General features: G+C 41.1%; 1 protein-coding gene and 1 long non-coding RNA gene across 7 annotated transcripts in view; one reads left to right on the forward strand and one right to left on the reverse strand.

Moving 5' to 3' along the window:
* Window positions 1-2995: 2995 nt before the first annotated feature.
* Window positions 2996-4894, reverse strand: LOC134345575 (uncharacterized). Its single transcript, XR_010017728.1, has 3 exons — window positions 4758-4894; window positions 3792-3886; window positions 2996-3382 (listed from the first exon to the last, which is right to left on the reverse strand). It is a non-coding gene; the product is annotated as an uncharacterized LOC134345575 (long non-coding RNA).
* The window catches only part of znf827 (zinc finger protein 827), a 106362-nt gene continuing 89369 nt past the window's right edge, over window positions 4614-21606 (forward strand). For 2 of the 6 annotated variants that reach the window (XR_010017726.1, XM_063046441.1), the window contains exon 1: window positions 4614-5047. Coding sequence is in view for 4 of the 6 variants with exons in the window: in XM_063046441.1 (XP_062902511.1) it covers window positions 5002-5047 (46 nt within the window). In the remaining 2 variants the exon portion in view is untranslated. The remainder of the gene's footprint in view (window positions 5048-21606) is intronic. The other 4 variants (XR_010017727.1, XM_063046442.1, XM_063046438.1 and 1 more) reach the window with 3 other exon arrangements.

Genomic DNA, 21606 nt, shown 5'->3' on the forward strand with positions numbered 1-21606 from the left:
ACTGATTGAATGTTTAATATAATGTTGAACCCCTTTGGGAAGACGTGATGCTGTGCCTTGAACTTATGTTGAGTTTCACTGAAACTGAGTAAGAAGCAAAAGACTGAGAAGTGGAAGAGAAAGTACATTGTGGGCAAGAGATAAGTACCAGGAAGCTAAGAACCATCCTTGTGAGTATAACAGATGTGTTCTGGAAGGAGGTCCCTCAATGTCTATCTGGAGTTTGCAATGTTGAGAATAGAACATTATAGCATACTGTAGAAGGTGCAGTTGAACAACCAGAGGTCATTCAGCATCTGTGGAAAGAAAAATAGTTTATGTTTCAGTTTCAGGACTTTTCATCAGAATAGTTCTGACAAATGGTCCCAGACTTAAAACATAAACCATTAACTATTTTTCTTTCTGCGGGTACTCCCTGACCCAATGAGGGTTTCCAACATTTCCTGTTATAATTTTAGAAATCTGGAATTTTCTCTGCAGGAAAACTATGGATCTGAATAGAGAGAGAGATTGACAGATTTTTGTTACCTATAAAATGTTATGGTACAAAGACTGATACAGTATACAGATCAGTCATGACCTAATTGAATAACTCTCAGGATAAGGGAAGCTGGAATATTCCCCTCATAGTTTTATTGGGGAATTCCATGCCCCTCCAATCTTTGCTGATTGTTTTTGCTGATTATTTGCAAGGTCTAAATATATAAAAGGTTAATCATTATTATGGAAGAAAGAAATATAGTCTGCTTTAAATAACATATCGTTTTGTTTTGTTCCTACATCAAGCAGTCTTATTGCTCAATGATAAAACATCCAATGAATGCGTTACTATGTTGATGAAATAACTACAGCTTCCAGCATTGGTGCATAGTGGTTGCAGAACGCAGGGTAGAGAAAATGCATTGTAGCTGCTTGCCCAGACAACTCAAGCAGCATCTCCCAAGCGTGCAATCCGTACAATCAAGAAAGCCAAGTTGCATAGGAACACCACCACCTGCAGGTTTCCCTCCAATTCACAACAGCATTTTGACTTGGAGATATATTGCCAATTCTTTAACATTGCAGGATTTAAGTCCCGGGTGCAGATATACTCTACCCAATAGCACTACAGGAGGACTTCCACAAGAACATCTGCAATGATTGAAAAGGCAGCTCAACACCACTTTCACACAGGCAATGGAGATGGGCATTACATGCTGACCTTGCAACCAGTTAACAGATTGCAAAAATGAATACAGAATCAGGTTTGATAACACTGATATACTGTAAGTTGTGAAATTTATTGTTCATGGGTTGGCTCTTTGTCTGTTCAGAAATCTAATGGTGGAGGGGAAGAAGTTGTTCCCAAAAGTGTCTGTCTTCAGGCTCCTATACCACCTCTCTGAGGGTAGCAGTGGGAAGATGGCATGTCTTGGGCGATGAGTGTCCTTAATGATGGATGCTGACTTTTTGGGATGTCCTCAATACTTGGGAGGTTATTGCCCATGATGGAGCTGGGTGAGTTTGCAACTTTCTGCGGTCTCTTCTGATCCTGTGACTTGGCCCCCTCGATACCAGATGGTGATGCTCCCAGTTAGAATACTCTCCATGGTACATCTGTAGAACTTTGCCAGGGCCCTTGGTGATGTACAAAATCTCCTCAAAGTCCTAATGAAATATAGCTGCTGCCATAACTTCTTTGTAATTGCATCAATATGTTGGGCCCAGGACAGATCTTCAGAGATGTTGACACTCAGGAACTTGAAACTGCTCACCCTTTCCACTGCTGATCCCTCGATCAGGACTGGTGTGTCCTTGACCTCCTCTTCCTGAAGAGCACAATCGGCTCCATGGTCTTACTGATGATGAGTGCAAGGTTGTTATTGTGAAACCACTCAACCAGCTGATCTATTTCACTCCTGTATGCCTCCTTATCTCTATCTGAGATTTTGCCAACGGCATTAGCAAATTTATAGATGGCGTTTGAGCTGTGTCTAGCAACACAGTCATGAGTGTACAGAGAGTAAAGTAGCGGGTCAAGCAAGCATCCTTGAGGTGTGCCTGTGTTAACTGTCAGTAAGAATGAGATGTTATTTCCGATTCACACAGAGTGTGGTCTCCCTATAAGGCAGTCAAGGATCCAGTTGCAGAGGGAGGTACAGAGGTCCAGGTTTTGAAGCTTATTAATTAGTAATGAGGGTATGATAGTTTTGTATACTGAGCTGTAATCAATAAACAGCTGCCTGATGCAGGTATTGCTGTTGCCCTGATGATCCAAGGCTGAGTGGAGAGCCAGTGAGATTGCATCCGCTGTAGACCTATTGTGGTGATAGGCAAATTAAAGTGGGTCCAGTCCTTGTTTGGGCAGGAGTTCATGCTGGTCATGACCAACCTCTCAAAGCACTTCATCACTGTAGATAGGAGTGCAATTTGGTGATAGTCATTGAGACAGCTCACCCTGCTCTTCTTGGACACTGGTATGACTTTTGAAGCAGGTGGGAACCGATTTTAAGAAGCACATTCACAAGCACCTAGAACAAATGTCAAAGACAATTTTTTTTACAGGATGACCTTCTGGCTTAAGAAAAGGGGTCATCTATTTATCATGGAAATAATTTTATCACCCAGTATGTAATTTGAATTTGGAATTCCCCACCCAAGATGACTGTGGAGACTCTGTTACTGAGTATGTTCAAGAAAGGATCAATAGATTCCTAGTTGTTACAGGAACAAGGGATATAGGGTTACAGCTGGAAAGAAGCACTGAGGTATGAGGTCTAACTGAATGGCACAGAAGTCACTTGGGGTGAGTGGCTTACTCCTGCTTCTATTTTTATTTCTTATAATAAACTTTAAAGCTAGTTTTCAGAAGTCAGATACTGAGTTATGAAGAAAAGCATGGGAGACGGGGGTATTTATACTCCATCCCTCTTCAGATAAAAGACAATACACTGTTCATGTTTTTGATTCCTTTTTGTACTTGTTTATTAACTTTTAGTCACTAGTCACACAGGTACCCAAATTCCCTAACTCCTCCACGACAAGTCTTTTGCTATTAAATGACTCAAACAAAATACTTGCTTTTTCGCTGGATTGCTATGATATTGTTAGTTTATTTAACAAAGGTGAATGCATCTTAAAGTCAATTCATTGGCTGAGAAGTTACAGCATTCGAAACATCTAGAAGATGTGGAAATAACTCTATAGAATTCCAAGTGTGTTCTTTGCCTTCCACTGTAAATTCGTGTGTACATTTGAACTGTACTGAAATACGCCTTTTGTGTTTCATACTCTTTTTTTTTGATGCCTTTTCCAAGATTTCTTTGTGCTCAGGGAGGGAGTGTTGATGTCTGATGTTTTTCTTTGAACAGGTTGATTCTATGGTACTTTATTTCGTGACTGTCTGTGGGGAAGACAAATTTCTGGGTTGTATACTGCATACATACTTTAATAATAAATCTATTTTGAACGTTGAAATCATAACAGCAAAATTCAGTTGATTTTGGAAATCTAAAGAAAGGAACAGGATACATAAAGCATGCTTACAGTAAGTGCATTGTCAGCTGTACCAAGCTTCATGTGTTTTAAATCATAATGATTGCTCAATTGACCAAAACTGTTTTACAATTACAGTATCTAATTAGTGCATTCCTCTTACAAAATAAATTAACACGGTAACATGTTCCTTATATAGAAACACCTGTTTGTTTCATTTGGATATATCGTGCAGAAATATTATTTATTTTGATATTTTTCATACAATAAATATGAAAGTATGTTTAAATCCATTAGTAATACAAATACTAACATACATGTCCACTTAATTAAAAAAGAAAACTGCTGGAAATACATGCTTCTTTTATCTTGATGAAATCCTATGTACTTTTACAAGAAAACTAATGCTGATCTGGAAAACAAATACAAAAGTTATTAGATCAAATACTACTTAATAACAATACAGTACTAACTTAAGTATGCAAATATCAATCAGATTTTTTCTATTTTTGTCTATCATTTACATTTGAAATAAAGAGTTATGTATATAGATAAGGAGAATATTATTTTTTAAAAGGACTGACTCCCAATGTTATTGGAGGAAGCAGATATTAGTTTTTAAACAGTTTTGACCAGTTGAATAGACATAAAGACATGTTTTGTAAGTTAAAATGAAATACTCGAAGCTGTTGCCCGATGAAGCACCTTTAGTTTACAAATGCTGTGGTTCCGACAGGTTCCAAATGTATACAGTACTTGTTCTTTTTAACAAAGTGTGAATAAAATCTTAAGATTCAAATTTACAAACCCTACAAACACGGAGGTCTTGTGTTTTTTTTAAAAAGCAAAGTTGGATTTATCAAGATTCACTCAGGTTTTCTCAAGGAAAATAAGCCAGCTGCTGAAAATAAATGCTTGAAAAGTCAGATTTTTATCAGACAGCAACAATGAATTATTCCCCAATCTCACCCCAAAATATACAGGGCAGGGGGCACGCTATGTGGCAACCTTTAGGTTTGAAATCACCTCGTCTTTTTGACCGCAGATGCACTGTGCAACCAATAAATGCATTTTTTTATATTGCTCCGGCGAGAAGCGGACTGGAGCTCGTCTCGAATGTTTCCCTGCGAGCCGAGCGGCACCTTTACTTGGCGTCCCCGCACTTGCCCTTTGATCCCTGGATTAGTGTTAGGGTTGGGGCAGAGCAGAGCGGAGCTCCGGGTAACAGCGGCACAGCCTCTCTCACACCCACACCCGGCTCACACTCGCCCTCTCACACTCACCGGGCCACGGCCAGCTCGCCAGGTGCACCGCGCCGCCGGAGCCCCAGCACCGGCTGACACACGGACACGGGCAGTGCAAGCGCTACATGTCACTCACTCTCGGCGCACGCCACGAATTCTCCTCGGCGGTGTTTGCGCCTCTGCAATAACAACAACAACAACAACAACAACAAAATGACAATAAAGGAGAATGTGAAGAGAAAATGATTTAAAAGAGAGAGAGAGGAGTTGGAGAGGAAGGAAAATGCCCAGGAGAAAGCAGGAGCAGCCGAAGCGCCTGCCTTATTCGCGTAAGTGAGCGGCGTCGGGGGTGAGGGTGATCCGGGCGGGCGGCCGGGCCGGGGTGACGGGGTGAGGCTGACAAAGGCACCGCTTCACCTTTTAACACGGCGGCCGGGTGGAGACCGCCATGTTGGTGGCGATGAGGGAGGGGAAGGGGGACGTTCAGAGTCTCCTTCTGCACCTCAGACTGGGTGTAATTTATGGGGCTTTCGGCGATCATCTGGGGCGGGGTGGGGGTCCGGGGGCACCTCCGAGCCGCTCCCGTGGAGCCGGAGTTTGCCCCCTCGTCTTTTTCACCCCTCCCGGTCACCAGCTGAACTGTGCGTGGCTTTTCACTCCTCCGTTTTTAACCTCTGCCCCAATCCCACTGAGGGGTGAAGGGGTGGCGGACGGAGTGAGCGAGGAAAGTCCGGGGCTATGCTAGGCCAAAGGAGGGGATGGTGGACCCCCCGCCCCGGGCCCAGCGAGAGGTCAGGCCGCGGCCTCTGCCCCCAGCTTTGCTCCTGGCGCTGGCCCAGCAACGGCAGCCTCCTTCCTCTTCTTCCACTCGGAGTTGCTCACATCAGTCCCGCACTTTCTCTCTCTGTCTTATTTATTTCAGCGGCAACTTTGAGTTCAGGCTTGCTCGGGTGGGGGTGGGGGGGAGGATGATTTCTCGCCGCCTTGGGTTTACCCGAGGGGCCGCCGTTCATCACGCCCGAGTTCACAGCTCCGGGTCAGAGCCGCCCTGGCAGTCGAGGCCGAGCGCCGGCCTCGCACTGACATTTTGCCATTTAATTCTTTATTTTATTCTCGCATCAAGACTCGAGTGAACTCCTTCAGATCTGCAGCACTTCAGCTTTTACTGTTCCTTTGCCACAAATACAGTTCACCGGATCAAATTGTGACCCTTCCTCCAGTGCTGTGCTCACCCTCCTTGTATTTATTTACACTGTATACCGTGTGCTTTGGCACCGGTAACCAAGCCTGCTATCACGGCAAACGCATGTTAGTTTACTGTTAATCATCTAATGTTACTCAGTCAGACAAACTCCTATTTTAATTGGTATGATGGTGAATAAAGGCGCGGCAATAGGCGTGCGTTGCAAACGTGCCTTGTGCATAACATCTCCAGGATTCCTGTTCTGGTTACTGACTGTGCAGTAAAGGTCAATCCCACCATTGCACCGCAGCCGACAAAGCACAACACAGCATTGTGACTATCGAAAAGCACTTGTCTATGTAAAACCTATTAAGAGATTTGTTAAATTAATGACTTACTTATTGATGGAGAGGCTAGTCTTAATTACATTGAGTTATGTAATAACTGACTCAAATACATGTTAGCAAAATTTGTATTGATTATACATAATAATTTTTGTCTCCTTTAGTCTACATTTATAGTTTAAGATTCACCCATGATTACTAAAAGCTTGGATGACAGAGAGTGAAAGATAGACTGTTTATGGGAATAGTTACTCGGATCTGGCAACAGGGATCAAGTCTATCATTGATGGGCTGTGTTGTCACAAGTTGCCTTTTTACTCTGTTAAGTTAGCACTTTAGCAAAGAATTGTTCCAGGATATTGTTGACATCTGGGAAGCTTGTTACGGTGATCCATAGCTGCAGTTGTACTCTTCAACTTCACAGTTTTCATGAGAACTCTGCACGTTGAACTAATTTTAAATATCTGCAAATACTTAGTCCATAAATTTCAATGCATATTTAATCTTCTGTCATTTAGTTTTTGGAGCTTGTGATGATTTAATTAATGTTAGAGCAGGAGATTGGAGAACCTGTGTGGAAATTTTAATGTCCAACTATCATGTGTTAATGAACCATGCAGACGAGGCAAGGCCCTGATTTCATGATCTCATGGTTTTAGGCAGGGAGGGCATTGCGGAAGGTATTTCAAATGCCTTTGGTATTCTGGACTCACTCAGATAACCTCAATCTAGGTTGGTAGATCACTATACCACAAGAGGTGTTTATGAATTTATAGATCAAAATCCTCTTTCAGGTCAAATAGTTATCTGACTCTCAATGTCGTATAGTCAGATGGCACTCATTGTTTGCCGCCTGCATGACTAATGTATAGACAATCAGATTTCTTGATTGCACCTGCAGGATGCCATTTCAATACACATCATTGTCTTCAGAGCAGATGGGGCAAAATTGGAGAGGGTAAAGAAATTTGGGAATTAGTAATGAAAGAAAAACACTGCAACTTAATGAAATTAGTATTGGTGATGGAACTGAACTATGTATCATATTAGCATTTCAGGGAAACAACAGTTCAAAGATCGGGGATTTTTTACATGGACATTAATGCTGTAGGCCTGGTGATTGTGATGGCTCTGGTTCAAAATGATTTACTTACTGGTTGACTCGACGATGGAGTTGGGGAAACAGTAGGGAGAGAAGCGATGGTTACATGTTTGCATTCATTCCGTTGTGGGTCTCTCGATTCTCCCTACAGATGTGGTAGGTATTGACAACAGACAAACTACTTGTCACTTATTTGCATGGTGATGGCCATTCTAGTAAATCCCCAACTCGGCGTCAACATGGCACTACTGCATAACTGAGGACCCACGTTTGACCCTGACCGCGAGTAAAACTTTCTGGACTGTGCTCATTCTCTTTGACCATACGCATTTCCTCTGGGAGTTCCAGTTTCCTTCCAAGTCCCAAAGATAAGCAAGAAGGTTAGTTGGCTCCTGTAAGTCACACTGTAGTACAAGTTAATAACAATAAAGAATCAAATGCAAGTTGATAGGCACGTGACAAAGAATAAATTGCAGGGGTATAGGGGAAAAATGGAGAGTGGGATTGGGATTCATGGAATTGCTCCTCTGGGAGTTGGTACAAAGCTGATCGACTCCTTTTTGTTACCAGTGCAAACGAATAAGAATTGGAATGAAACAGAGATATATATTTCAGGTTATAATCAATAGTTTACTGTCAGTAAGTTAGTATTTTACTTCCTAACAATCTACCCATTAAAATTAGCTTAGCAAAAAGTGATTGCCATTGAATGCTTAGCTCACGTCAGCCACTGCCATTAGTTCATCCTAAAATGCCACACATGATAGTTGCGAGAAATTATTTAACACATAAGAGTTAAATTATTTTGATTATCACTTTGAGTTATTGACGTGAGATTAAAAATAATGTGTTGATAAAACAGGCTGGTATTCTTTTTAATATCCTGATACTGCATATAAAATTTAGACTGTATGCTGTATGTTATTCCCAACTGTCAAAATTATACTAAAATTAACATTGCGCAAAGATAATAATGTAGAATTATTTCAAAACTGTTGCAATAACTTCCTATCTTTCTGTTTTGAAATTCAGTGTTTCTCTTTCAGGTGTTCTGTTGGGTACAAGTCATTGACCTATCTGTTTGGTAGTTGCCATGGAACTGGAAGGTTATTGATTGTCTAGGTTCATATATATGAGAGGATAGGCTGAGAGATGCATGTTGATTTGCAGTATAGGAGAGTATGCAGGCTTTTCAGTTTTATAATTCTGAGTAATGCCAGTACTTTGTTTTCCACCATTAACTACTCTCATTCCTGAATCTGTTAAGACTGCTAGCATGTTTCCTTTATTGCCTTCCATTACTTAGCCAGTTTAGGTGGTGCACCTTTGTGAACCCTGTTGGCATGTTTCACCAGGTTATCCCACAACTAAGACGTATCAGTTAAGCCTGACATTGTCCTTGTTGTGACATCTTGTGTATAAATTTATAGCAAAAATCGCTAATTACAGTAGGAGTTCCAGAACTCTGGGATAGTTTACTCTGCCTTAACTTGGTTTGATTCCTTTAACATCTTGGCCCTGTTTAGCCAACTAAAGCCAACTTTAGCAAAGTTTGAGGTGGAGCCTTGAACCTCTTCTGCTATAGGCTCCTTTGAAGCATTTTAGAGAATTGACATTTTCTTTACACGATATTGTATGCTATAATTTTTGTGTGCATTGTGTGAATTAAACTCATTTCCTGAGCAAGCTCAGCAATGCCTTTGAAAATTACCATTACATTCTAACTCCCATTTCTTGTTTGTCAAGTGCCTAGTGGTCAGAGCAGTGGATGTTGAGGAAATTGGAGTGCATTAGTGCTTCTCAGAGGATTTGTAATGAACATAATGAACATGGTTAACTGTTAGTTGTGAAATAACACTGGGAGTCAACTTACAATTGGCCAATGTCATTCATCTAATATAGCAAGCTGTTGTGTGGATCAGATCTGCCATGAAGTGCTGTCTAGTCATACCTCTTAAGTGAATATTCCCAATGTAGCGAGCTGTTTACTTGTTAAACATGATATGGTGAGAAATATTGCATTTTGCATTTAAAGTGCTTTACTAACATTTTGAATATAATTAAATTTATTCAGAGATGTTAATTTCTTATTGTTAATGATTATCAAAATAACTGCCATGGTACTGTAGTGGTTAGCACAACAGCTCTGTGCATCAGAATTCAGAGTTCAATTTGACGCGTCTGTAGGGATTTTTACATTCTCCCTGTGACCATGTGGCTTTCCTCTGTGCTCCAGTTTCCACCCACAGTTCAAAGACATATCAGTTAGTAAGTTAATTTGCCATTGTAAATTGTCCTATGATCAGGCAAATGTTAAAATGAGTGGGTTGCTGAGCAGCATGGATCGATGGCCCGGAAGGGCCTGTTCTGAGCCTTCTCTCGAAATAAATCAAATGCTTCAATTGGTTTTCAATGCCATAAGACCATAAGCATAGGAGCATAATTAGGCCATTCAGCCCATCGGGTCTGCTCTGCCATTCCATCATGGCTGAACCCGGATCCCACTCAACTCCATACACCTGCCTTCTCGTCTTATCCTTTGATGCCCTGACTGATCAGGAAACGATCAACTTTCACCTTAAATATACCCACGGACTTGGCCTCCACCGCAGTCTGTGGCAGAGCATTCCACAGATTTACTACTCTCTGGCTAAAAAAAATTCCTACTTGCCTCTGTTCTAAAGGGTTGCCCCTCAATTTTGAGTCTGTGCCCTCTAGTTCTGGATACCCCCACCATAGGAAACATCCTCTCCACATCCACTCTATCTAGTCCTTTCAACATTTGGTAGGTTTCAATGAGATCCCCCCGCATTCTTCTAAATTCCAGTGAGTACAGGCCAAAAGCTGCCAAACACTCCTCCTGTGTTAACCCTTTCATTCCTGGAATCTTCGTGAACCTCCTTTGGACTCTCTCCAATGACAACTCATCCTTTCTGAGATATGGGGCCCAAAATGTTGGCAATACTCCAAGTGTAGCCCGACTAGTGTCTTATAAAGGCTCCGCATTATCTCCTTGCTTTTATATTTTATTTCCTTTGAAATAAATGCCAATATTGTATTTGCCTTCTTTACCATAGACTTAACCTGCAAGTTAACCTTCTGGGAGTCTTGCACAAGGACTTCTAAGTCCCTCTGCACCTCTAATGTTTGAACCTTCTCCCCATTTAGATGATGGTCCCCACTATTGTTCCTTTTGCCAAATTACATTTCCTAACACTGTATTCTATCCGCCACTTTTTTGCCCATTCTTCCAATTTGTCTAAGTCTTATGCAAATGCTTTGCTTCCTCAGCAGTACTTACCCCTCCACCTATCTTCACGTCATCCACAGACTTTGCCACAAAGCCATCAATTCCATTATCTAAATCATTAACAAACAATGTGAAAAGCAGCGGCCCCAATATTGGCCCCTGAAGAACACCACCAGACACTGGCAGCCAATGAGAAAAGGCCCCTTTTATTTCTGCTCGCTGCCTCCTGCCCATCAGCTGTTCCGCTATCCATATCAGTGCCTTTCCTGTAACACCATAGAATTTTTATCTTGTTAGGCAACTTCGTGTGACACCTTATCAAACACCTTCTGAAAATCCAAGTAAATGACATCCACTGCCTCTCCTTTGTCTACCCTGCTTGTTATTTCCTCAAAGAACTGTAACAGATTTGTCAGGCAACATTTCCCTTCACAGAAACCATGCTGACTTTGACTTATTTTGTCGTTAGTCTCCAAGTACCTCAAAACCTCATCCTTAATAATAGACCCCAACACTTTCCCAACCACTGAGGTTAGGCGAACTGGCCTAATTTCCTTTCTTTTGAAACATAACATACATTGAAACATAGAAAACCTACAGTACAATACAGGCCCTTTGGCCCACAAAGCTGTGCCAAACATGTCCTTACTATAAAATTACTTAGGGTTACCCATGGCCCTCTATTTTTCTCAGCTCCATGTACCTATACAGGAGTCTTTTAAAAGACCCTATTGTATCTGCCTTCACCACTGTTGTCGGCAACCCCTTGCACACACTCACCACTCTCTGTGTAAAAAAAACTTAACCCTGACATCTCCTCTGTACCTACTTTTGCCTTCCTCCCTACTTAAAGAGTGGAGTGACATTTCCAGTCTTCCATGGTTCTTCCGGAACCATGCCAGAATCAAGTGATTCTTGAAAGTTCATGACTAATGCAACTGTTGCAACCTCTCTCAGGACTCTGGGATGTAGTCCAACTGGTCCAGGTGACTTATCCACCTTAAGACCTTTGAGTTTGCCTGGCACTTTTTCCTTTGTAATGGCAATGCAGTCACTCTTACTCTCTGACACTCATGGACCTCTGGCACACTGCTTATGTCTTCCACAGTGAAGACTGATGCAAAGTACTTGTTAGAAAAACAATCTTGCACAACTGAAATAATTGCTGGCTATTTAACTTCATACAATCCATCGAGCATACAGCAGTACAGCAAAGGATCAGGCCCTTAAGTTTGTGATATCTGTGCCAGTCGTGATGCAAGTCCAAACTAATCCTATTTGTCTGCACCTGGTCCATATTCTTCCATCCCCTGCCTGTTCAGGTGCATGTCCAAATGCATTTTAAACATTGCTGTCATATTTGCTTCCACCACTTCCCCTCAATACACAAATTCACCTCTACTAATTCCTAGTAATTAAAATAGAAACATAGAAAATAGGTGCAGGAGTAGGCCATTCAGCCCTTCGAGCCTGCACCGCCATTTATTATGATCATGGCTGATCATCCAACTCAGAACCCCGCCCCAGCCTTCCCTCCATACCCCCTGACCCCCATAGCCACAAGGGCCATATCTAACTCCCTCTTAAGTTGAGCCAATGAACTGGCCTCAACTGTTTCCTGTGGCAGAGAATTCCACAGATTCACCACGCTCTGTGTGAAGAAGTTTTTCCTAATCTCGGTCCTAAAAGGCTTCCCCTCTATCCTCAAACTGTGGCCCCCGTTCTGGACTTCCCCAACATCGGGAACAATCTTCCTGCATCTAGCCTGTCCAATCCCTTTAGGATCTTATACGTTTCAATCAGATCCCCCCTCAATCTTCTAAATTCCAACGAGTACAAGCCCAGTTCATCCAGTCTTTCTTCATATGAAAGTCCTGCCATCCCAGGAATCAATCTGGTGAGCCTTCTTTGTACTCCCTCTATGGCAAGGATGTCTTTCCTCAGATTAGGGGACCAAAACTGCACACAATACTCCAGGTGTGGTCTCACCAAGGCCTTGTACAACTGCAGTAGTACCTCCCTGTTCCTGTACTCGAATCCTCTCGCTATAAATGCCAGCATACCATTCGCCTTTTTCACCGCCTGCTGTACCTGCATGCCCACTTTCAATGACTGGTGTATAATGCCACCCAGGTCTCGTTGCACCTCCCCTTTTCCTAATCGGCCACCATTCAGATAATAATCTGTTTTCCTATTTTTGCCACCAAAGTGGATAACTTCACATTTATCCACATTAAATTGCATCTGCCATGAATTTGCCCACTCACCCAACCTATCCAAGTCACCCTGCATCCTCTTAGCATCCTCCTCACAGCTAACACTGCCACCCAGCTTCGTGTCATCCGTAAACTTGGAGATGCTGCATTTAATTCCCTCATCCAAGTCATTAATATATATTGTAAACAACTGGGGTCCCAGCACTGAGCCTTGCGGTACCCCACTAGTCACCGCCTGCCATTCTGAAAAGGTCCCGTTTATTCCCACTCTTTGCTTCCTGTCTGCTAACCAATTCTCCACCCACACCAATACCTTACCCCCAATACCGTGTGCTTTAAGTTTCCACACTAATCTCCTGTGTGGGACCTTGTCAAAAGCCTTTTGAAAATCCAAATATACCACATCCACTGGTTCTCCCCTATCCACTCTACTAGTTACATCCTCAAAAAATTCTATGAGATTCTTCAGACATGATTTTCCTTTCACAAATCCATGCTGACTTTGTCCGATCATTTCACCGCTTTCCAAATGTGCTGTTATCACATCCTTGATAACTGACTCCAGCAGTTTCCCCACCACCGACGTTAGGCTAACCGGTCTATAATTCCCCGGTTTCTCTCTCCCTCCTTTTTTAAAAAGTGGAGTTACATTAGCCACCCTCCAATCCTCAGGAACTAGTCCAGAATCTAACGAGTTTTGAAAAATTATCACTAATGCATCCACTATTTCTTTGGCTACTTCCTTAAGCACTCTAGGATGCAGACCATCTGGCCCTGGGGATTTATCTGCCTTCAATCCCTTCAATTTACCTAACACCACTTCCCTACTAACACTCACTCAGTTCCTCCATCTCACTGGACCCTCTGTCCCCTACTATTTCTGGAAGATTATTTATGTCCTCCTTAGTGAAGACAGAACCAAAGTAATTATTCAATTGGTCTGCCATGTCCTTGCTCCCCATAATCAATTCACCTGTTTCTGTCTGCAGGGGACCTACATTTGTCTTTACCAGTCTTTTCCTTTTTACATATCTATAAAAGCTTTTACAGTCCGTTTTTATGTTCTCTGCCAGTTTTCTCTCATAATCTTTTTTCCCCTTCCTAATTAAGCCCTTTGTCCTCCTCTGCTGAACTCTGAATTTCTCCCAGTCCTCAGGTGAGCCACTTTCTCTGGCTAATTTGTATGCTTCTTCTTTGGAATTGATAGTATCCCTAATTTCTCTTGTCAGCCACGGGTGCACTACCTTCCTTGATTTATTCTTTTGCCAAACTGGGATGAACAATTGTTGTAGTTCATCCATGCAACCTTTAAATGCTTGCCATTGCATATCCACCGTCAATCCTTTAAAGTGTCATTTGCCAGTCTATCTTAGCTAATTCACGTCTCATACCTTCAAAGTTACCCCTCTTTAAGTTCAGCACCTTTGTTTCTGAATTAACTATGTCACTCTCCATCTTAGTGAAGAATTCCACCATATTATGGTCACTCTTACCCAAGGGGCCTCTCACGACAAGATCGCTAATTCATTATACTTGTGAGAATAGATGCCCTTTTTGAATTGTTTCCTTTAATACCTCTTTTGAATATCAATTTTTGACAGGCAGATAGGTGGGCAAGTTGCTATTATCTGACACAATTATGCTATGAAATTTAGACATTTATGAAAGTTTTGACATTGTAGTACTTAACGAGGAAAACTAAAAAGTATGCAGTTTATTTGAAAAATGTACTACTGTGAATCTTCATGCATATTTTGCACCAAAGCAGATGTGTATTCATTCTCCTTAACAACCTGCCATATGCATGGCTAAAACAATTTTTAAGATATTGAAGAATAAAACATACATTTTAACTTAAATGGTACCAACTCTTCAAAGTTTTCATTTAACATTGTAGCAGTTATAGCACCATAAAGAATACTGTAAACAAGATTACCAAAGCTTCAGCAAATTCTTCAGTCCATCATTGCTGAAGGAGAGAGTAGATAAATGACATTTTAAAACAGATCAGCCATAGCAAAAATGAGAATGATATTGGGGTGAGAAAAACAAAAGCATAAGAGATATTTTTCTGAATATCTTGCCCTCTTGTCTCTCTTGCATTGGTTCACTTTCTTTTTGGCAGTCTCTTCTCCTGTCTAGTTTTTGTCTTCTGTTACAATTTTGTTTTACTGTATTCCCATTACTCTCTCCCCAAAAACAACAGCACAAGATTAATACATTCTCCCAGCATTGATACTTTTTGTGATGTTTGTTCCCTTACTAAGCCTCTGAGATCTTGAGGGATAAGACATTGTTTGCCAAACTTGTGTGCTACATTAGAAAACATGCTAGCAGATGAGATCTTGAACGAAAGCAACATATACAAAATGCTGGAGGAACTCAGCAGGTCGGGCAGCATCTAGGGAGAGGAATAAACAGTTGACATTTAGGACCAAGACCCATCAGCAGGACTGGAGAATCAGAATAAGAAGCTGGGAGGAGAGGATGGGTGAAACCAGATGAGGAGGAAGGTGGGTGGGAAGGCAGGCTATCAAGAAGGCAAATGGGATGTTGGCCTTCATTGCGAGAGGAATTGAATTTAAGAGCAGGGAGGTTATGCTGCAACTGTATAGGGTGCTGGTGAGGCTGCATCTGGAGTATTGCATGCAGTTCGGGTCTCCTTGCTTGAGGAGCGATATACTGGCTTTGAAGGCACTGCAGAGGAGGTTCACTTGGTTGATGGTTGATGCCAGAGATGAAGCAGTTGGATTATGAGGTGAGATTGGGACTGTACTCTGGAATTCAGAAGGGTGAGAGGAGATCTTACGGAAACATAAAATTATGAAAGGGATTGATAAAATAGAGGCAGGAAAGTTGTTTCCATTGGCAGGTGAGACTAGAATTAGGGGACATAGCCTCAAAATTCAGGGGAGCAAATTTAGGATGGAGATGAGAAGAACTGCTTTTTCCAAAGAGTGGTAAATGTGTGGAATTCTCTGCCCAATGAAGCAATGGGGGGTTACCTCAGTAAATATATTTAAAACAAGGTTGGATAGACTTTTGCATAATAGGGGAATTAAGGGTTATGGGGAAAAGGCAGGTAGGTGGAGATGAGTACATGGTCAGATTGGCCATGATCTTATTGAATGGTGGAGCAGGCTTGATGGGCCAGATGGCTTGCTCCTGCTGCTATTTCTTATGTTCTTATGAGAGGGGGATGAAGCGAGAAGCTGGAAGGTGATGGGTAGAAGAGCTAAAGGGCTGAAGAAGAAATCTGAGGAGAGGAACATAGACCACGGGAGAAAGGGAAGAAGGAGGGGCACCAGAGGGAGGTGAGCAGGGCAGGTGAGGGGTAAGAAGAGAGCCAGAATGGGGAATAGGAAAAGGAGAGAATGGGAGGGGGAGACATTTCTGGAGAAGTCAAGTTGGAGACCACACAGACGGAATATGTGGTGTTGCTCTTCCAACCTGAGAGTGGCTTCTTCATGGCAGCAGAGGAGGCTGTGGACTGATATGTCAAACTGTGAATGAATGGGAAGTAGATTTAAAATGGAAATTCCCCCTTTTGAGGTAGATGGAGCGAAGGTGCACAGTAAAGCGGTCCCTCAGTCTACATCAGAGGTTGCACTAGGAGCACCAGGTACAGTAGATGACCTGGACAGATGGGGGTGAAATGTTGCCTCACCTGTCTGGGCTCCTGAATGGTGGTGAGGGAAGAGGTGTAGCACGTCCTGTTCGCAGGGGTAAGTGCCAGGAGGTAGATCAGTGGGGAAGGACAAGTGGACAAATGAGTTATGTCGTGAGTGATCTCTACAGAAAGTGGAAAGTGGGGCAGTGGTGGTGGTGGGAAAGACGTGTTTGGTAGTGGGATCCCGTTGAAGATAGCAGAAGTTGCATAGACTGATGTGCTGAATGTGGGGACTCGTGGGGTGGTAGGTAAGGAGAGCTCTATCCCTGTATGGCAGTGGGAAGATGGGTGAAGCCAGATGTCCAGGAAATGGAGGAGATCCAGGTGTGGACAGCATTAATTATAGAAGAAGGAAACCCTTTTTTTTTTAAAAGAAGGAGGACATTTCAAATGTTCTGGAATGGAAAGCCTCATTCTGAGAACAGATGCGGTGAAGATGGAGGAACTGAAAAAGGGAATAGCAATTTTTTTTTACGAGTGATAGGGTGAGAAGAGTTATAGTCAAGATGCCGTAGCTGTGAAAGTCAGTCAGTTTATAAAAGATATCAATAGACAGAGAAAAAGAAGAAAGGGGAGAGAGATGTCCGAGATGGACCAAGTAATTTTGAGGGCAGAATAGAAGTGGGAAACAAAGTTGATGGGAAAACACCTAAGTGCTGGAGGAGCTCAGCAGGTCAGGCTGCATTTATGGAGAGGAATAAACTCAACACACAAAATGCTGGAGGAACTCAACTACACAAATTGCAAGAGGGTTTTCCGCATATGAACTAAACTTGAACTAAAAGTGCTTTTGCCTGTTTAGGTTGATGTTGATATACCACAGAACAATTTCAAGAACAGAGAGCTTTCCAATTGTCTTGATCAACAATCCTCCTCCAAGCTGGAATTGCACGGCAATTCTTTTGCTGTTTTGAGGAACCTTGGACATCAATTGAAAACAAATTTTGCTATGTAGCATAAATGGAAAAGTAATCCAGTTAATATGAAGTTCTTAGGGGCGGCTGAGAATAGAGAGAGAGTGGTTTTAACATTTAAAAAATCTAAAAGAATGTTTTGTAGGGCTTTAGTCAAACAAAATTCCGAATTCTGATTTTTATACAGTTAAGTACATTTTTCAGATGTTGGGTTGGGAATTTGGACACAATGCATAATATACAGTAGAAAGATGCAGGTACTCTTTTTAGATAAAAAGTCTGAACAGTTGGTACAAATTGAATGGATTAAGTTTGCATTTCTCTTGAATATAAAAGATCGAAGGTGATTCAAATTATATTTTTGAGAAGCTTAAATGGTTTAATAAGATAGGAGAAAGGCAACAAACATTGAGCCAACTCAATCCCATTTTTTGGGAGCAAGATGTATTACTGAAAACTTAATTTGTAGTGTGGTCTCAGTTCAAACTTCTTGATGTTACCTGAATACCTATTTGATTCTACTGTTGCATATCATTTTTTAATTTGCTTTCTAACATTTTGCACACTTATGATGTGCCAAGGTTTGATCCATCTTCACAATTCCCCATTCCTATTTCTCTCTCACCTTATCTCCTTACCTGCCCATCAACTCCCTTTGGTGCTCCTCCCCTTCCCTTTCTTCCATGGTCTTCTCCCGTCTCCTATCAGATTCCCCCTCCTTCAGCACTTCATCTCTTTCACCAATCAACTTCTCTATTTCACCCCTCCCCCTCTTCTGGTTTTACCTATCACCTGCCGCTTTGTACATCTTCCTCCCTTCACTCCACCTTCTTATTCTGACTTTTTCTTTTCCTGTCCTGCCGATGGGTCTCCGCCCAAAACACCAACTGTTTACTCTTTCCATAGATGTTGCCTGGCCTTGAGATTTCATCCAGCATTTTGTATGTGTTGTTTTGGATTTCCAGCATCTGCAGATTTGCTGGAGTTTCTAAATCCATCTTTCAACTCAATAACAAAGTTTTCTTTTTCATATGGTTGGAATTTTATTGGTGGATTTTAAGTAGATTCAATTGATGTTAGTTATTAAACCCAGTGTTTATAGATCAACTAATTTGTTTGTTTAGTTTCTCAAATCAACAGATTAATGGTATGCAAGACTGTAAAAATTATTTGAAAAGCATGGAATTGTTCACAGGACAGGATAGAATGTTAATTAAGTGAATGTTAGTATATGGAACATAAATTTTTGAAGGTACGAAAAGCATCTCGAATTCTGTATGGAACTGCCAAGCAAAGAATGAATGAGCTTGAAAAGTAAAATACTGCAGATGCTGTTAATTTGAAATAAAATCCAAAGTCCTAGAAATACTCAGAAGGTTTGGTAGCATCTGTGGAGAGAGAAACAAAAGGAAATGTTTCATGTCAATGACTTTTCACCAGTTCTGTTTTATACCTGAAGAAGATTGACAAATACGGAAGGTAGATTCACCGAAAACTATAGGAATGTAATAATATAAGTTTGATCAACCCGAAGCTAACAGTGCCTGCAAAGATTATAGAAGCCTATTGATTGAAGAAGAATTTGGATATGTATTCAAAACATTAAGTAGAATGAAGTGGGACTAAAGAAAACTCATTTGGGGCCATAGTGTGACAAATAGTCGTCTTCTGTCCCACAGGTTAATACATTAAAGAACAGATTAGTTCCCAACCATTAAGTTAATATTTGCTGAAAAAGAACAAAAAACACCATAGCTCCTGTCAAAGATTGAACTACTCAATATGACAGCAATTTATATCATAAAGTGGTAGTACTGATAGGTGCATAAAGAAGAATCTGAGAATCTGAAGCATGAGGCTGAGACCACCATGAATAACTGTGATACATTTAACAGAAACCTTCCACTGCAAGTCCGTCAAAGCTTCATGTGGAACTTGGAAGTATGTCAACTCAAAATGGCAAAGTGAAGGGTCCGGTCTCTGCAATGGTTTCCTCATGACCTCTTCATGGTTGCGTTGTTGAATACCTCTGCTCCATTTATTTTCCTACCCCCATTCCCATTGCAACAGATTGGGTCATGACCTCCTCTTTTGTCACGATGAGGCCACTCTCAGGGTGGAGAAACAATAAATCATATTCCATCTAGGTAGCCTCCAACCTGATGGCATGAACATCAATTTCTCCTGGTAATTTTCCCGTCCTCTTCGCTCTTCTTCTATTTCCCCCCTCTGGCCTCTTACCTCTTCTCCTCACCTATCTATCACCTGTCCCTGGTGTCTTTCCTCTTCCCTTTCTCTCTTAGTTCACTTTTCTGTCCTATCAGATTCCTTCTTCTCCAGCCCTTAGTCTTTTTTTATCTACCTGGCTTCACCTATCACCTTCTAGCTAGTCCTCCTTCCCCTCCCCCCGTTTTTTTATTCTAGCAACTTCCCCCTTCCCTTCCAGTCCTAAAGAAGGGTCTTGGTCCAAAATGTCAACCTTTTTCATTCCATGGATGTTGTCTGACCTGCTGAGTTCCTCCAGCATCTTGTGTGTGATGGTCTCTGAAATATTCTTTGCTAATATCCACACTGGTTATTGGTGCAGCATCACAGTGGAGCCAAGTTTCTCCTTGACCTGATGTGCACTCCTATATTGTTAAAAAAAAAAGTCCAAATATTGCATGAAGTGGCACAGTTGTACCTTTGGCACTCCATTGATATGGACACTGCAAAAAAGGCTTCTCCATTGTCTTTACCTCAAGGTAACTGTTGAGGGTTAATGATAGCTTTACTATGCAACCAATCAGCATCATGCTACTTATTGGTCTCTTCTACTTGTTTTAGCACTGCGCTACTGAACATAAGACCCCCTTTTGATTGTGTTGTGAGGAAGCTTCTAATAATAGTCAATAAGACATTTTGTATTTCAGCGGTGACCTCTAGCTGCGTGCAGAAAGAGGAACCTGTAAGCACCAATTATTTACAACATCTATAGTAACACAATATTGCTGTACCTATTTGAGAGAGATGTGAAAGTGTAGTTCATTCTATGAAGTATGTTTTTCCTTTAGAAAAGCCCTATTCATTTGCATTAAAAAATCACTTTGTGGGAGTTCTGAATCATGGGTTTTGCTGGTGTCCATCCAGAGGCAGCTGTGAGTGATCATTGTTCTTTCATGGGAAGAGAATAATAGTGATATTTGTGAAGAGAGCAGAAGGGTAATCACACAAACTGATCTTATTTTAACCATCAAATGAATATATGGAAAAGTGACCATTTCCAGTGATGTGGATTTGACAATACTGAAATATGGAAAACTCCCAATGCTTCTACAGCCGTAAATAAAGATGCATTTATTTTCATTTTTAACCTCCATCTGCATGAAAGTCAGATTTTGGACATTAGCATTATCTTAAATAATATCAAAATTCCCTTGTTATTTCTTCAATTGCTAGTGAATATTGTAATTTGTGCTTGGCATTAGCAATGTGTTTTGTATTCTTGTTTCGCCTAGGAAACATTAATAAACTGCTCGGTAGTTCAGTTATTTGGAAATATGTTATCTTTTGTGCCTATACTAACTGTTGAAAAAAATGACCCATTTAGTTCCATTTCTTCCCATTTAGCCCTTTTTGAGTATTCAATTCAATCATAACAATGCTCTGTGTAAAATAAATTATTCATCTACCCCTTGGTTCTATTTGTTAGTTATCTGTGTCCTCTGGTTACAAATCTTCCAGTCATTGGAAATTGTATCTCCTTATTTACACTAACTCAAAGCCCTTCCATAATTATTAACACTTTTATTAAGCCTTCTCTAGACTAAAATCATTATTTCTTGGATTATTCTATTAAGTTTCTTTTTTTCCCAACTGTTAGACCTTAATATCTTTCCTAAAGGTGGTAAGAATTGGGCACATTACTCCAGTTGAGACTCTTAGCTATTGTCTGATGTTGAGATGCTTGTTTTCAAACAAGTTTGATTACAGCTGCAAGTCAAACAAAGACCACAGATTAAATATGATCATTGGTTGATTACTTAGTGTAGCGATACACAAATCAAAGGAAAATGGCTCTTTAAGGTGTGAACTGCAGTAAGTCTTCTATGATGACAGGAAATTTTTGGCTCATAGTTGATATCCTAGGAAATAGGTGTATCAAACAAGTAATTATAGTGCCTTCAATGATATTGCTATATCTTGGTTTTTGCTAAATTCCCCAATTTC

The sequence above is a fragment of the Mobula hypostoma genome, chromosome 4 (assembly GCF_963921235.1).
Source record: "Mobula hypostoma chromosome 4, sMobHyp1.1, whole genome shotgun sequence".
Classification (NCBI taxonomy): domain Eukaryota; kingdom Metazoa; phylum Chordata; class Chondrichthyes; order Myliobatiformes; family Myliobatidae; genus Mobula; species Mobula hypostoma.